The following is a 17,390-nucleotide window of genomic DNA, read 5'->3' on the forward strand; positions in this document are numbered from 1 at the left end:
GTTTCATAGGCCCAAGATTGACTTTGAGACTTCTGCACACTAAGGGATTTCCTCAGGAAATATCATGCTGTCTGGCCCCATACCTAAAGATAATATATTTCTGATTATGGATAAACATTCCTGGATCAAGTGGGCAACTCGGAGCAAACAAATTCTTAAAGAATTAAGATTTCTGTCTCTGGACACAAGTGCTAGATCTGTGCATGTATGGAGTTCTCATAGACAACTGCTCACCATGTAACTCTCAGCTCCTTTTCAACTTACATCCTAACTTAAGGAATAAAGGAGGATGAAACAAATCCCAAAGGAAAGACAGGGATTCCTACGTAGAACAACCATGAGATAAGGCTCTTATAGGTACCTCAGTAGCTTTGGCTTTTGTCTCCTCCAGGGTGTGCACCAAGTCCACATTATCCAACATGTTTCCTGTGGAAGTTGCCAGTTCCCGGAGGAGAGAATCTTCCAGATCTTTCAGCAAGTTTTTGTTCTCGCTGGTTTCCTGGATGAGATGTTCTCTCTGCTCTTCTAGCTCTCTTCTTTCAAACCCCACAATAACACTGAGCAGCTGATCCTCAAGGCCTTTTAGTGTAACTATGGATGGAAAATGAAGAACCATGTCCTCAGCACAATCTTCTTAAAACACAAGGTTAGCTTTCATACAGTTCCTTCAGGCTATATGATCTTATATAACTCTGTGCTGAAAAGACAGGTTTAGTTAACAGCATTGAGTTTTGTTCTTCTATATTGGTTCTCACCTGACACATCTAATAAGCAGCATGTAGTTTAGTTTCCTTTTAGACTAACAGCAGGAAGTGGAAAAATTTAACATTAAATCATAGAATCAGAGAATCGTAGGATTGGAAGGGACCTCAAGAGGTCTTCAAGTCCAGTCCCCTGCCCTCAAGGTAGGACTCAGTATTATCAGAGGCTGAATACAAGGAGGAGTATAAACAATATAACATACATTATAGTATTATACATAGTTAACAGGCACTGCAAATTCCACTGCCAGAGAGCCAGGACATTTCTGTCTCCCTCTTCTGATGTGGTCAGAGGGCTAGCCATTATTTACAGCAGTTGTTCTCTGTTTTCTAACTCATCTAGGGCCAGATTTTGACCCCCTTACTGCTACTGAGAAGCAGTTTGCCCCATGAGATGTCAATGGGACTAGTGGAGAAAGGTGTCAGACAACATGAGTAAGGATGTCAGAATCTGCCTTTCACTCAGGCCAGACCTGGATTTGCGCAGGTACACAACCAGCACTTAATCCAGCCGAAAAGCAGAGTAACTGCCTGGATTCATTGGTTTCAGACTAATGAATCTGCAGCTGGGCTCAATATCCCCTGGCTGAAAATGCTTGCATTTTGCAGTTGAACTCATCCAAACTCATGTGCTGTGGTTTCTGATACAAGAGAAAGGATCTCAGCTTTTTGGAGCAATAGCTCATCTGAGCCTAGTTTATGCCCTATATTTGCACTACTGAGCAGTTAATACTCTGTCTCTAACAGCATGCATATGCTCACCTGTATAGTTGATAACCATGGCTTTTCCAAACACCGATGGTGAATATTTAGGGTTAGCTAGCTTGGTGTTCAAGTACAATTTGAAGTTATTGTCATAGTCTACCTCCTTATCACCCAGTACGATAAATATTCGCCCCTGGGCAACTTTTATATTCTTTTCTAAGACGTTGTCAATCACAGGATCTATGTATTCATCTACATCATGGAACAAGAAAGGACTCCCATACTTTATGGCCATTTCTAGTTGTTTAAGGAAATCAGGGTCATTAAAGGAAGCCATCTGAAAGAGAACAGAAAAATGGAAAGATTTGGAACAGTTAATATTGAGTTCACTGAATATTTCTATTTTACAATAATTACCAGTATTCATTAAGCTTGCTGTTTGTCTATGCATCTCTGCCTTTCATCCTACAGATGATATAACCCTGATTGGGAGAGATCAAAGAAAGCACATTCTTGATTCTGATCCACTGAGAAAAACTATCCGCTTGGAAAACAATTATTTCCTGCTGCAACTGCATCCCTAAACACAATGTGGCCTAAACTTTTATCTATCCTGTTCTTGCAAGCACTGGGGCTTTCTGTGAGATGCAAGTCATGCACCTTGCAGCATGAGTAACGAGGCACGCCCAAAGTTCAAGTGAGTTTGCAGGTGCCATGCAGAACGAGCATCACATTGTTGGGTACCCAGAACTGAAAAGGTAGGGGTTTAGATGGCTAGGCAATGGAGCAAGGAGGGGAAAACAATGGTTTTGAGTGAGCTTGGAGGACTGGAACAGTGAGGGAATTGAGGATCATGGGAGGGTCATGGCCCGGGGGGATTAAGACTAAATAGTTCTTCGATACAACAGCATTTCACCTCCCCAAACAGACACCCCTTCCAGATGAACTCCTGAATTTTTGACAACATGCTTTATCACTGGAGAAGAGGCGTCTTGGTGGCATCTGCCTCTGGTCTTCCAATGTCACATAGCACTAAAAGAGACAGAAGCAGGATGTAAGCTGTTGCTCCCCTGCTGAGGGTAGAAGGAAATTGGAGCCCAGCATTCTTTGTTCCCAAAATTGGAGGTCTCTGACATGGCAGCTTGGCTTCTGGTGTTTCAAATATCCTGCTTCAATCCTCCACAGGCTGGATGCAGGGCGGGGTCACTATCCATCTGGATAATTGACTTTATGTTTAGATGCTTAATGGCACTGCACTTCCATCCTGTTGAGGCTCAACCATCATGACTGCCAATTCCCACTAGTAACTGGCGCCTTGGCCAAGGACAGATATTTATGCATCTTTCAAAACAATAAATATAAAAATAAAATGAAAATTTAGCTTCACCCGCAGATTATTTTTTTCTTCTTTTCTCCTGATCCAATTTAATGCCTGCTGCTGGGGGTCTATGCACAAAGGGAATCGGCTAGCACGTGTTGTCAGAATGCCATTCTGAACAGAGAGCTCATCTGGAGGCAAACCTTGGGAGCCCCACCTGGGAAGGAAACAGAGTAAAGATTGCGGTGTATTTTATTCTTTATGGTACAGCAGCATGCTTCACTTACGGGTAAACCAGTGCTATTCTACTGAGCATTCTATTACAACACCCTAGAACATACAGTGTATCATGGCAAAAACAACCTCACAGCAGCGAGTCAGAGCCTGGGTCTACAGAATTCCACTACAGTGCTGAAAATAGCCATGCCGATGTTTGGGCTCGGGCTCTGAAGCCCAGGGAGAGGAGTGGGTTTCAGAGCCCAAGCTCCAGCCTCAGCCCAAACATCTACACAGCTATTTTTAGTGCCACAGCATGAGCCTGAGTCTGTAGACACAGTCTCTAAGACTTGCTGCCATGGGTTTTCTTTTTGCCATGTAGACATAACCATAGGCTCCCAAGGGAAACAATGAAAGCATCATTGAGTTACTTATAACTAGCCTGGTTAAAGCACTAATTAATGTACTATGGTGAATAATCCTGAACTAGACAGAAACTGGTTTAAATGAGACAGGTCCTGACCCAGATCCACTGAAGTCAATGAAAGGACTCCCACTGATCTTTGCATCCCACTCATAGTCTGGATCTACTTTGTGAAACAAATTTTTCAATGGCATCATGTGGTACCAGCTATACTGAGTGCTATAGATGTACAAAGTACGATTTATTAGATTCCAGGTGCTCAGTTCACAAGAAGAAAGATGTTTTGTCTCTCTGCCAGCCGTGGAATCTGAAATTCTTCCTGGGATGCTTGTGCATCATGAGTAGTAAAGATTATACTCTACGAATTCAGCCATTGCTCACCCCGGTAAAAGCCCACTGCATTGACATTCTGACCTTTCTTACACTTATCTATCTAATCTCTATCAGGTACTTCCAGAGCACCAATCACTGTATAGGATTTAGGGGTCTTCAGTTGGTAGCCTAAGGGTAACAGAGAGCAGGAACAGAGCTCCAGACTGGAATTTAGTTAAAAACTCTGTTGATCATAGAATATCAGGGTTGGAAGGGACCTCAGGAGGTCATCTAGTCCAACCCCCTGCTCAAAGCAGGACCAATCCCCAATTTTTGCCCCAGATCCCTAAATGGCCCCCTCAAGGATTGAACTCACAACCCTGGGTTTAGCAGGCTAATGCTCAAGCTCAAACCACTGAGCTATCCCTCCCACCCTTGATCAGTGTGAGCAGAATACAGTATATTTCATATTGGAGAGGGGTCAAGATTAGACAATAGCTGTATTGGTTATGCTTGGCTAACAGGAGTAAAAAGTAGTTCAAATTTAATTTTGTCATTGGAGTAAGCAGACAGGACTCCAAATACACAGGGGGAAGATCTCTTTGCAAGGCACTTTGAGATTCTCGGATGAAAAGGACTATAAAATTATTATTCTCTATTGAGAAAGATGATCCCATTTTCAAACAGTCACTTTTCAGAGGCGACTGTACGCTGATGGCGTTTTTCTGATTTTCCTGATTTAGTGCAAAAACAGAGATGGGCCAAACCCAACCCCCTCCTCTGCCCCCGAACCCAACAATCTCCAATCCTGGATCCAGATTCAGATCCAAACTGTGTGACTTCAGCCCTTCTCTACACTCAGTAGCAGCTGGGCTGCTTTTTTAAAGCTCAGTGATTTCACATACCTGCTAATCTCTACGTCATCAGTCAGGAGGTTTTCCAATCTAAAAGGCTGGCTGAGAGGAATCTCTCGTGATTGGATATCTTCTTGCCACTCATGGTAGATCATCTCATTACGGAAATCCCAATTGAATGCCCCTTCATAGCTCAGAAAAGCAGCGCAAAGTAGACAGTCACCTAGCAGCTTCACTTTTCGTATTTTTAACTCCTCTAAATCATTTGTCCATCTGATAGAAAAATTAATGAATTCTGGGTCAGTCTGAGATCTTTTCTGCAGCAGGGGTCAGAGAACTCCAGCATTTCTAAAGCTGCTTATGTTTTAGCTTCAGGTTGAGAAGAGCCCCAAACCTACAACCAACCACATAGCACAGCAGTAATGGCAGCAGAATGTTCAATTTGACCTGGATTTGCATCATGCCTTTAAACAGTACTTAACTGCAGCTACATTTTGCTTTTTCCATTTCAATTTAAAAGATTAACTGTGAGTCTCAAATATACCCAGTAAAGACTTCTGGATTGAAAAATCATATTATTTGTTTTTATTATTTTTCAGGGGCCAAAGTATGTTAGTTGCTTCACAGAAACAAACAAAACACACAGGGTGCAATTTTCAAAAGCACTTAGGGAGGTGGTGGAATCTCCATCCTTAGAGGTCTTCAAGGCCCAGCTTGACAAAGCCTTGGCTGGCATGATTTAGTTGGGGTTGGTCCTGCTCTGAGCAGGGGGTTGGACTAGATGACCTCCTCAGGTCTCTTCCAACCCTAATCTTCTATGATTCTAATTCCCATTTTCAAAAGTGACTTTCATTGAAACTTAGGCTCCTAAGTGCCTAAATCACTTTTGAAAACGGGACAAACTCCTACATCACTTAGGTGTTTTTGAAAATTTTATGCGTGGTTTCTGAGCTTACATTTTAATGCAAAAAATCTCTCTTCTGGCACTAGACTTAACCTTATATTTTCAGATCCCAAGCCAGAGATGAGCTTGTCAGCAGCGATAAGTCTCCTTTCCATGATCTCTGCTTCTTCTTGTAACTGTTGTTTTTCCCTTATTGCAGCTTCATACTTGTCACCCAAAGCTTTGAGCTCCCTCTGAATTGTCGCCAGCTCTGTCTGTATCTTTTCCAGATCACGTTTACTTAAATAGTAGTTCCGTTCCAACCTAGCCACCTACATTATGAAAGACATCATGTGTCATGTCTGAGGAGAGAGGAGTTTTATTTTTTGGTGCAAAATCATTGGTTTTCAACCTTCAATTAGCTATTTCATATATGTTTAAGACAATCTGGTAATAAATAGTGTAAGAAGAAAAAATAGGCACTGTTTTTCACCCAACTCCTCTCACCCAATACACGTATAATATGGTCTGATTCTCCAGTCCTGACACTGACAAAACTCTTAGCCTTGATCTAGCCAGGTACTTAAGCACATGAGCAGTCCCACAGACATCCATAAGAGTACTGGCTGCCTAAGGAAAAAGGGATTAGGGCCTAAAAGAACATTTAGAGCCAGGACTTGACAAATGCACTTGCCCATTGGCCAGCAGAAAACCTTCCTTGGTGAGCAGAGATGTTTCGTAGTCGTACTGGTAGGATTTATACTTTAATTTTATAAAAGAATTACATTGCTAGCCCTTTTTAAACAGGCCATAAAAATGGTTCCTGCTTAAACCAAGGAAATGGATTCGACATACCATTGAGTCCCTCTATGCTCAAATGCCCTGGGTATTATTTTAAGTGAGTTTTCAGTAGGCATCTATAACTTCCTTCTCCATTCTCCCCCCCAAATATTACATTACAAAACTCCTCCTTTTACTTCATGTTTTAATGCAAATAGAAACTGGTATCACAGACCTATAATACAATGAAAACAGCAGCTTGCAATTGAAAGCCTGGCTTCCTAAAGTGCTTTGAGGTTTACTGAGGAAAAGTGCTATATAAGAGCTAGGTATTATTATTACAGTGGTTCTAGCAAACACCACTTTCATAGCTGTTGACACTTTGATGCGGAGAAACACTGCAGTACATAAAATTCCCAAGTGTTATTTTTGTGGCAACAAACACTCTTCATAGTCATTTATGTTCATATTTGCACACTGTACCTTTTCTCTCTTTGGCCTGATTTCCTTAGCTACATCACAGTAGCTCATTACTGCCTCGACAAATTTTAACATTCCCAATCCTGCTCTGCTAACAGCTTCCATTTCTTCAAATGTCGTGTTAAGAGTCTTTAACAGAGCTAAACGTTAACACACAAAAACACTGCAAGTCAGTTTAATAACAATGCATAAATCACAAGAGCAATAGCTTTCCTTGTGAATCAAATCTCAGCTAGCTCTCTAGCTCTGTGGTATGTATTGGAACAAGGATGTGATAACCAATGCAAAACAATTTTACAGTATAAGGTTATGCTGCTGGACAATAATAAAACAAGCAAGATATTGTCAGATATTCAAGGACTTTAGGCCAGCTGACTCCAAGGGAAGCTGAGTGAGAACAGCACTTCACAGGGATTGCTCAGCATTTCTCAAAATCTAGCCCTTTGCTTGCTAAACGGCAGTCAAAGGTTATTATGCTTAATGGACCAAATTCTCTTCTCACTGACCCCAGTGTAACTCCACTGGAGTTACTCTGGATTTACGTTGGTGTAAGCATGAGCAGAATTTGGTCCAATTAGTTTGAGTTGCAGCCCACTGCCTTTCTGTGACACATGTGTGTTGTATCTTTAATGTTCATCGTGAAAATGATGTGACAATTATACTTTCCAAGTAGCTAAAAAACAAACAAAGGCCCTGCTCCACTGTTCAGTTTATGTCTAACCTTCTCTAAGCAAAAGTCAACCAAGATTACAATGCAAGTTAAGGCATAACCCTGTGCAGAGAGCAAGCACAAGGCCTTTGTGCCAGGAAAGACCTGGTTAAGCCCACAGTGCAAAACAAGTTGGGCAGAAGCCTCACGCTTGCCCTCGGCGCCAGGGTAAATTTCACCTGAAGAGAAGAAAGCATCCAGCATAGCAGCTAACATCTCAAATAATATTAATAAAACTCTACATTAAATTCCAAGTGCCTGATTCATTAGCTGAACAATTTACCTCGGACGGATTTAACTTGGGTCTGAGTAATTCCATCAAAATCTATCTCCATAAGGGATCGCAGGAAATTTGGGTCAGACATCATTCCTTTGGCCATCTTCCAGTTTAATTCTTTGTATCCTCTCATTATGAGGATACATTCACAAACAGTCTGCACCTGTTTAGGGGGCTTAGCAAAGGACCTAGAAAATAAACATGGGGAAAGGGGGGAAATAAAGTGCATGATGCTATAAATACATAACTCTTGTTGGAAGAGTTTTTTTTCCAACCAGTGGTGTTTAGTGCAAAGGGTGATATAATATAGCAATTCCCCAAGATACCTCCTCATCCAAGTGAGAAATACAATCCAATCCAAACAAGGAAAGATTTATAAACAGAGGCCTAAAAACTAAATATTACATTCATACAACAACTTCCTCAAGGTTTCTAAAGGAGTTCAACCATCAGAGAAATAAAACCCTTAACCATGTTTTTACTGGAGCTTAAAGCTGCATCAGCCTGCAGTAACAGTGACAGAACACTGGCAGCAGCTGTGCTGAGCTGGTTTTGGAAATAATCCTCGGGACTCCTGGCTAAACTAGCGTAATCTACTAGGGGAACAAAGGAGATTTTAGGATGGAAAGGTGAGAAGAAACTCATCAAAGTCTGATACTCTGATCTTTCCTTTGAATTACAGTAGCAGTTGTATCCCATCGTACAATATTTTCTTCTGGGTACTCATCTATCTCCTGTTTAAAGGTCTTTATTATATTAGGTGTATTAAATGTAAGTGTGCTTTCCTATTCAACATTATTTAACAACTGTGAGGGATGACAGGCCTTGAACCCGGACCCACAGGCAGCATCAGGCCACAACCACCACCAGCAGATCACCTAACCAACCAGAGAAAGGGAACCAGTGAGTGCTAGCATGCAGAGGGCCCCACCCCTGAAGCTCCCAATTGGGGGAAACATCCAGCACCCTTTATTGGCTGAGGCGCTCTATATAAACCAGCTCTATATAAACACAACACAAGAAGTTGTCTGAGCAACCCCTGGCTGGCTGCTACTATGAGACCCCTCCTGCCTGCCTGACTCCTGAGCCCTGCATTCCTGCCTGCTCCAGGTCTGGCGAAAAGCAATGGTGTTTAACAACAGCCAGATGCTCCATTGGTGTAAATCGGCATAGCTCCATTGAGTGGCAGAGGAAGGTCAAGTTGCCCATTGCAAGGGGAACAGGGAGGAAGAGTGTCTAGAGGCCTAGTGGGAGGAGGACAATTAAGAAGTGTGGTGGGGGCTGGAAGAGTCTGAAGGGAGAAGGAATGGCAGAATTTTGAGGGGAGCTGAAGTTTGGGTATAGCTTTAAAGCCACCTTTACAGAAGCTATTATTAAAACACAAAAAGAAGAAGGTATATAAAAAGAGAAATACACATTCATACCATTAAAAATCTTTGAAACTCAAGTGCTGTGTATCCCACATCTAGTGCAGAATAAAATCACCACCCCAGAGTGAAAGGGCTAGGATAGCTACTGCTTGAGTGACCCCCACATAGACTTCAGCAGTACTCAGGGTGGCAGAAATGTATTACAGAATAATTAGAAAGACGTCAAATATTGGATTGCTTTCCTGGAAGGAAGGACAGGCTTGCGGTTGACACACAGGACTTGGAGATCCCCAAGCTCTGCCTCAGACTCCCGATGAGACCTTGACCTCTCTAGCCTCAATCCCCGCATCTGTCTAACAGGGATGATCATGCATCCTTACCTCACAGCAATGTGTGAGGCTGAGGGTGCTGGTGCTTGTCAGGTACTTAGACTACAGCAAAGGCACCGTGGAATCGAATTTCTAAGAGTTTATGCTCTTACAAATCAGAATTAATCACCTAATCTCTGTGACATCAGACTTGTCCAGCTTCTGCAGCTCCAGTTTAGCAGCTTCTAAAATAGGCATGGCCTCAGCCAGGGCCGTCTCAGCATCCTTCTTTTCAACAGCAATGACTTTATTCTGTTCTTCTATCTCCACTGCTTTTTCTTCTGCCAATTTTTTCTTCTCCTCAGCTAAGAAGTGCAAAAGGCAGTACATAGTAAATGGCTTACTAAGATTTGTATCTCGCTAACAAACCAGTAGAAGTGCACATGGCCTAAAATCAGAAACTACCACTATCTCTAGATCACTATTAACTCATTTGGTGCTAGGTCACCGCTGTTCACAGTACTCTTCCCAACACAGATAAGTTCTGGAATGCTAGGAACAACAGAACACCATCTCCTTTTCTACTCTCTTCTTCCTGTTTGTGTCTCCTCTTTCAGAGAGGAAACAGCTTACAAATCCCCTTCTGATCCCCGGCCCATTCACTCCCATTGCCTTCCCACATGCTGCCATGCCTTTGCCTCACAAAACTCCCCTTGCCGCTAGTGTCTTCTCTCACAATTTGCTCCCCAACAGTTTGGGATGGGATGTGAAGAAGAACACTGTATCTACTTGAAACTGCAATGGATGTTTCTATGGGCAGATTGCAATTGTACAGGTTGGAATTTGGTCAGGAAACAAACAGTCAACAGTCGTACTCTTGTGCGAAGTACTATATGACCATTAATGACACCATGGTGGGACCTTCGGTCAATACTGACAGAACAAGAGTATCACTTACTGAATCATCAACCCTGCATTCTTTAAGAATCTCCCAGCCTAATACTGACCTGGCCCAACCCAGCTTAGCTTGTGCGATATGACAGGAGTTTTAAATACTTGCCTATTGCTGTGTTGGTTGCTATCTCTTGTAACAAGGCCTCACAGGCAGCTGATTTTTCAGCCAGTACAATCTTCTGCTCTGCAAGTTTCTCATTTAGTTCATCCAACTGAACAGCAGCTTCCTTCAGTTTAGCTAATCCTCCTTCCAGACGTTTGCATTGTGCTTAGTGAAAAAGAGGGAGAAATATTAGTGATTCATGAGCTATCATACAGTGACAGACACCATTATTTAAAATGTGTCCTGTTCTGTAGTCAAAGAAATCAGTCCTTTTCTTAAAACTGCAGCAGGCCTCCCTTGCCGTTTCTGCAGGGTCACAAGTTGTTATGGAGCTTCCAAGAGCCCAGGTTCCTTGGTCAGGCCTGTTGTTGAGAGTGTAAAATGGTAAGGAGTCCAGCAAGAGAGTTTTCCCCCTTTCAATCCCAGTGCTACAGCATCAGCTCAGGAGTCGCAGAACTTGGCTGAACCACGTCCCCTCTCCTCCTGTGGCACATTTTCTGTGCTTCTGCAGAAGACCAGCTCTGACTGTACATCAATCACATTTCAATGCATTAGGCACATTTCAGTATCCACCAGAATACAGCTAACTGCCAAGAGGAAAAAGCACATGTCACACAGGCATCTCTATAAAACCCTGAGCTGAGTCTGAGACACCAAGTTCAAATCCATATCCAGACTCTCCCAAAGCTCAGGGATGTTTGGATAGGAGGTTCAGGCTCGGGTCCAGATAAAGAAGAAGTGTCACTCAGGGAATAGCCCATTATTCAGGTAACATTCATTTGGGTTGTATTTATTTTATTGCTTTTCAACAGACTTGCTGAGCGAAATGAGTCTGTTTAAAACATTTCAATCACATACAGTCTTAAAAAGAGAAAACCTTACCTAAAATGAACTGATTTTTCTCTTCCAGCAATTTTGAGTAAGTATTAATGAAATCAAGATAATTCTTTGGTGTAACATAGTTGCTGCGTCTCAGCTTTTGTAGGAATTTTTTACTGAAATTTCCTACAGATTCATGCACCATGACAATGTGCTCAATCACAAACTCTGCATGCTCTGCCGGGATCAATGGATTTTCTCCTGAAAAGAGGATATGAAAAATAAAACATCTCAAAGGCATTTAAAAGGATGCTAAATTTCATTTATCCCCATTTTACAGATAGGGAAACTAAGGCACAGAGAAATTAAATGACTTGCCCTAGGACAAAGAAAAGTCAGTGGCAGAGTTAAGAATAGAACCCAGGAGTCCTAACAGCTGGTCTCCTGCTCAGAGCACTAAACCATGCTGCCTCTAGGCTTGGGAGTTCTCTCTTAACTTTACCAGTATATGTAAAAAAGGTTCTTTCCCTGCACACCTCCACACCCCCCTGAAGAAGGCTGCAAATTTGAGTTCTGTGGGGTCTGGGATATAAGCACCCACTGTCAGATTGAGCTCAGGTATTTGCATTATAGTACAATGTACTATTTTCCAGCCACCAATTCTTTTCTAGCCTAACTCAACTCACCATTTAAACAACAAAGGACAAGAAGTTGTAGATGTGAAAGTGTAAGATTAGAGCAGATAGTCCGCTGCAGTTCAAGACCAACACAACCAGATCTGCAGAGGTTTAAAAACCAAGGTCTGTGCAAGTTTAAGAATCAAACATTTCCTGTGGACACCCTATGGGAAGCTGGAATGATTTGAGAGCTGTGTTTAGATACAGCTTTGATGTCTACCTTCTTAGCAGAAAGGAGGGAGTGAGAGTAATACTGTTTCATAACTAAAGCTCCCAAGTCCCTTTCCATTCTCCTTGCAGCCAGCTCCCTGTAATCCCTTGTGCATCTATTACTTTTTACTGCCTCTGGGTGGGATTTTCAGAAGGGCTTAAGTGCCTCCAGAAAGCAAGTCCGGGATCTGTGCTTCTCAAAATCCCATCCTCAATCTCTAAACCACGTTCATTTAAGAACCCCGAAAGGGATCTGTCTAGAAGTGAAAACCTGCTCTTTGGCACTGAACCTTGTGCAGAGGACTGGAAACATCCTGCCAATGTTTGTCAGGATGCTTTATTTCACTTACCTGGCCATAAGATGATCTAACTTCTTGGAAATGCAGAACCGTCAGCTTTGTTGTTTCAATTTGAATTTTAGAAAACTTAAAAAAATATTTGGGGAAGAGACATATTAAAAGACCTATAGTCTGAGAAGGGAGGATTTCACACCTGTCAGGATTTATACAGTCTGAGCAACTGTAAGCAGCTAAGGCTCAGCTCAGACACCTGTGCTTTTATGAGTCAACAGTGTGCCCTTGTTGCCAAGAAGGCTAACAGCATTTTGGGCTGTATAAGTAGGAGCATTGCCAGCAGATCAAGGAACATAATCATTCCCCTCTATTTGGCATTGGTGAGGCCTCATCTGGAGTACTGTGTCCAGTTTTGGGCCCCACACTACAAGAAGAATGTGGAAAAATTGGAAAGAGTCCAGCGGAGGGCAACAAAAATGATTAGAGGGCTGGAGCACATAATTTATGAGGAGAGGCTGAGGGAACTGGGATTATTTAGTCTTTAGAAGAGAAGAATGAGGGGTGATTTGATAGCTGTTTTCAACTACCTGAAAGGGGGTTCCAAAAAGGATGGGTCTAGACTGTTCTCAGTGGTAGCAGGTGACAGATCAAGGAGTAATGGTCTCAAGTTGCAGTGGGGGAGGTTTAGGTTGGATATTAGGAAAAACTTTTTAATTAGGAGGGTGGTAAAGCATTGGAATGGGTTCCCTAGCGAGATGGTGGAATCTCCTTCCTTATAGGTTTTTAAGGTCAGGCTTGACAAAGCCCTGGCTGGATGATTTAGTTGGGGATTGGTCCTGCTTTGAGCAGGGGGTTGGACTAGATGACCTCCTGAGGTCCCTTCCAACCCTGATATTCTATGATTCTATGATATCTCAGTAACCATTTTTGAATGTTTTTTAGTCATTACACCGTTAGTTTAGACCCAAGAAGCATCCTTAATGTAAGAGCAAATAAAGAGCCTTACAATATCTTAAAGTAAGGAGCGTGTTTCTTGATACCACAGAATACACCATGAATTTGAAGGTTAAAAACGCCTGACATTTTACTTACCTAAAAAGCACTTGGCAACTGCGTACAAGGCTTGTGGGGGCCAGGGCAAGAACCAGTCAATACCAGTATTGTTAACAAGACCTTTAAAAAAATGAGTATTGTCAACAAAACAGTCCATCTTCAGTAGTAACCCCTGATCCTGAAAACATGCTTATGCTTAACTTTACTCATGTGTGTGTTTGCTGGATCAAAACCTTAATTAGTACAGTTGTCTGGTACTTTTAGCAAAGGTGCTTACACATAAGCCAATCCCTCTATTTCAATATCAAATAATGAAGAAAGTGCCCAGTGTCCAGGCCTATCCCTCTTCTAACTCAGTGCATTGTTCTTTAGTATGGGATGCAATAAAACTTCTCTTATTTTCACAGCCACTCACAAATCCACTTTTCTCTGTAAATACCAAACCAGCGGATGGAAACAATTCGAGAGTTACTCTAACACAGAGACTAAATGCTGCAAAACAGGCAGGCCATTTACTGTACATTCCTGGCTCAAAGAAGTTAATCAACTGATTGTTAACTGTCTGACCCAAATATAAACTGACCTTGTAAATGTCAATCAATAATCTCCACTTATGTGTGGTAAGTAACTGTGCAAGTTCTTAATAATGAAACGCACTATGCTGTATGTTTGCCTTGATGCAGTTTAACTGCCTGTGTGTCTGATATCTGCACACACCCACTGGAGTACATAAAAGGCAACTGCCGACCTGCATCCCATACGTACACAGGGGCTAAACACTAAAGTGTTAGATTTAATATACAGACCTGGGAAATTTCTGCAACGCGTTCTCAGGGTATCACCAACTGGTGACATCCCAAGTACAATGTGAAGGTTGTTTGCACTCTTATTTACAAAATACTGCCAGACACTTTCTTTAGCAGGTCCCATTCCAGCTTTAATAGCTTCATCTCCAATCTGACTGAGTATGGAGTCTTTTTCATCGTCTGGAAAAAGTGCTGGTACAATTCCTACCATATAAAGACAGAGGAGTCACAGAAAGTCATCAGTATGGCAAAGAGGCAGCAGGGCGTAGGGAATAAGCATGGGCCCAGAAGTCAGGAAATTCCTGACTTCTAAAATTGGCTCAGCAAAAGTTACTCTTAATAGCTGTGGACAAATCACTTAATTAACCTCTCTGTGTTTCACTGTCCCTATCTAGGAAATGCGGGCAATATTTATGGTACCTTCATATCTTACAAGGGTGTTGTGAGGAATAATTACTTCATTTTTGTTTAGGTTTCAAACATATAAAACATCATAGCTCAAAAGATTGTCTCTTTCACCAACAGAAGTTGGGTCGAGCTTACACAGAGCTCTCTGTGTATCCTGAAAGCTTGTCTCTTTCACCAGCAGAAGTTGGTTCAATAAAAGATATTACCTCCCACACCTTGTCTCTCTGATATCCTGGGACCAACAGGGCTACAACAACACTGCAAACAACATATAGGTGCTAAGTAATTTATCGGTGCTTATAATAATGTAAAATAAAATATATTTAAAAATTATTTTGATCACATGCATATGAAAAATTAAAACGCATGCTTCATCAGATTTGTACATAAAACGTAACTAGTGAATATCATAATCAATCTACATTTTAACTGTCACAAACAAATGGCTACTCTATGTATTTAACAACTGATACAGACAGACATCATGACAGGGTTGGACAGACAAATAGACAGACACAGAGATACACACAAGGGAGACAAGGAAAGAGAACACAACAAAGAGAGGTTTCAGAGTAACAGCCGTGTTAGTCTGTATTCGCAAAAAGAAAAGGAGTACTTGTGGCACCTTAGAGACTAACCAATTTATTAGAGCATAAGCTTTCGTGAGCTACTGTAGCTCACGAAAGCTTATGCTCTAATAAATTGGTTAGTCTCTAAGGTGCCACAAGTACTCCTTTTCTTACAACAAAGAGAGTAAGTGTGATCTGTGTAATAGAGATTCTGAAACTGTGGGCTGTGGAGCACTGGTGGGTCACAAAGCACTTGGTGGTGATCTGTGGAGGTTACCTATGCAAGCTCGTGCTGTAGTTTCCATGGGGATTCATAGATATTAAGGTCAGAAGGGACCATTATGATCATCTAGTCTGACCTCCTGCGCAATGCAGGCCACAGAGTCTCACCCACCCACTCCTGCGATAAACATCTCACCTATGTCTGAGCTATTGAAGTCCTCAAATTATGGTTTAAAGACTTCAAGGAGAAGAGAATTCTCCAGAAAGTGACCCGCGCCCCATGCTACAAAGAAAGGCGAAAAACCTCCAGGGCCTCTTTCAATCTGCCCTGGAGGAAAATTCCTTCCCGACCCCAAATATGGCGATTGGATGTTATTCAATTGCCAATGAGAGAGGACGTGTCCTCTGGATCATGAATGGAATCAAAGATTTACATGAGACAATCTCGATTAAGATATAGTCCACATTAAGGAATAGTTTGAGAATTCTGGGTCAAGCACCATGGCCAGGGCAAAATAACCATTCTAGCCCACTAAACCTACCCAGACATATGCATATGACCATGTGGGGATGCAGAAAAGCTATAACCAAAGCCAAGGTTATTTCAGGTAATATTTAAAGAAACAGTGTTTTTGCCCTCAGACTGAAACATGAACTCCAGCATCAGAGGACACAGTACGAATAGGAAACATTAATATTTAAAAGCTACATTTGTCTGGTGGCTCAAGCAAAGGTGCATTTTTGATTGTGCATTGCAAGTATTTATGGATTAGCAACCAATGTTCCTGCATCACCTGAAGTTAACATATTGTTGATGAGTTCCAGGAAACCTTCTTCTGCCACATGGGCATCTGTAAACAGGAAAATCATCGACCTGTTCTCAATACCAAGCTTTACATACAGTGTTTTTAAGTCTTCCCGGAAATTATTTTCTCCATATCCTCGACTCAGAACAATTTCAAACACCTAATAATGTAACATAAAAATACACTTGAAAGACACAGAATATTGTAGAGATGGGCCAACAACATGATTTTGAATCTGGAACGCAACTTCCCCAGGGTTCTGGTTTGGTCCCATAACTAGTAAACATATAATGTGAAAGTAAAATGGTGACAAAATATTTACTGCTCTGTATTCTCTTTAAACTATTCCATCCCCACAATCCTCCAGGCTCAGAACCTCAAAATCATTTTGGACTTCTCCCTCTCCTTTGTTTCCCCACTATCTTATTTAGATATTTGTACATCACTGGGCACGATGAGGCCTCACTGGTGCCTCCGAGAACTACGGCACTACAGATAAATAACAACAGTGGCAGTTAAAGGCTACTGATTTTTCACTTAGATCTCCAAAACCCACCCTGTATTCTCTGTTCCCACCCACAAACACCCAGGTTCAAGACCTCATAATCTTCCATGCCAAATGACTGTAATCTCCTATCTCCAGCCTCCAAATGCTCACCTCACCCATTTCAATCTCTCCAGATAGCAGCCATTACCCTGATTTTGACTTCACTCATTTTCCATCATTGTCTGCATCAGGCTTAATTTCTGTGATGTCCCTTTCAAGGCTCTACTCAATTTAGGGACCACCCACCATTTATCTATCCTCACCACCTTTTAGTGAAAATGTGCAATCCCACAGACCTCACATCCAGCTGTATATGCAGCCAGTCTTGCAAGGGACTGTTTTCCTGAGCCTCCCACTCCTACAAGCAGCGCATGGCCACGATCCATCCGAATGATGCGATGCACGCGGGTTAAATGCTCCAAGGCATCATCAAAAAGCACCAGATTCATTTTTGTATTAACTTCATTGTACTCTTCAAGAATCTCCTTTAAAGCCAATTTGTTAGACAGTTAACAACAGAAATGGG

General features: G+C 41.9%; 1 protein-coding gene across 1 annotated transcript in view; it reads right to left on the reverse strand.

Moving 5' to 3' along the window:
• Positions 1 to 17,390, reverse strand: part of DNAH10 (dynein axonemal heavy chain 10) — a 90,758-nt gene that overhangs the window by 13,597 nt on the left and 59,771 nt on the right. Inside the window, exons 48-61 of the mRNA XM_084648769.1 lie at positions 17,161 to 17,349; positions 16,306 to 16,477; positions 14,313 to 14,516; positions 13,546 to 13,626; positions 11,337 to 11,534; positions 10,458 to 10,619; positions 9,588 to 9,762; positions 7,726 to 7,907; positions 6,737 to 6,873; positions 5,588 to 5,805; positions 4,642 to 4,863; positions 2,854 to 3,001; positions 1,524 to 1,803; positions 362 to 591 (exon numbers count right to left, since the gene is read on the reverse strand). Coding sequence (XP_084504895.1) covers positions 362 to 591; positions 1,524 to 1,803; positions 2,854 to 3,001; positions 4,642 to 4,863; positions 5,588 to 5,805; positions 6,737 to 6,873; positions 7,726 to 7,907; positions 9,588 to 9,762; positions 10,458 to 10,619; positions 11,337 to 11,534; positions 13,546 to 13,626; positions 14,313 to 14,516; positions 16,306 to 16,477; positions 17,161 to 17,349 — 2,598 coding nt within the window. The remainder of the gene's footprint in view (positions 1 to 361; positions 592 to 1,523; positions 1,804 to 2,853; positions 3,002 to 4,641; positions 4,864 to 5,587; positions 5,806 to 6,736; positions 6,874 to 7,725; positions 7,908 to 9,587; positions 9,763 to 10,457; positions 10,620 to 11,336; positions 11,535 to 13,545; positions 13,627 to 14,312; positions 14,517 to 16,305; positions 16,478 to 17,160; positions 17,350 to 17,390) is intronic.

The sequence above is a fragment of the Lepidochelys olivacea genome (assembly GCF_965140295.1).
Source record: "Lepidochelys olivacea isolate rLepOli2 genome assembly, chromosome: 15".
Lineage (NCBI taxonomy): Eukaryota > Metazoa > Chordata > Testudines > Cheloniidae > Lepidochelys > Lepidochelys olivacea.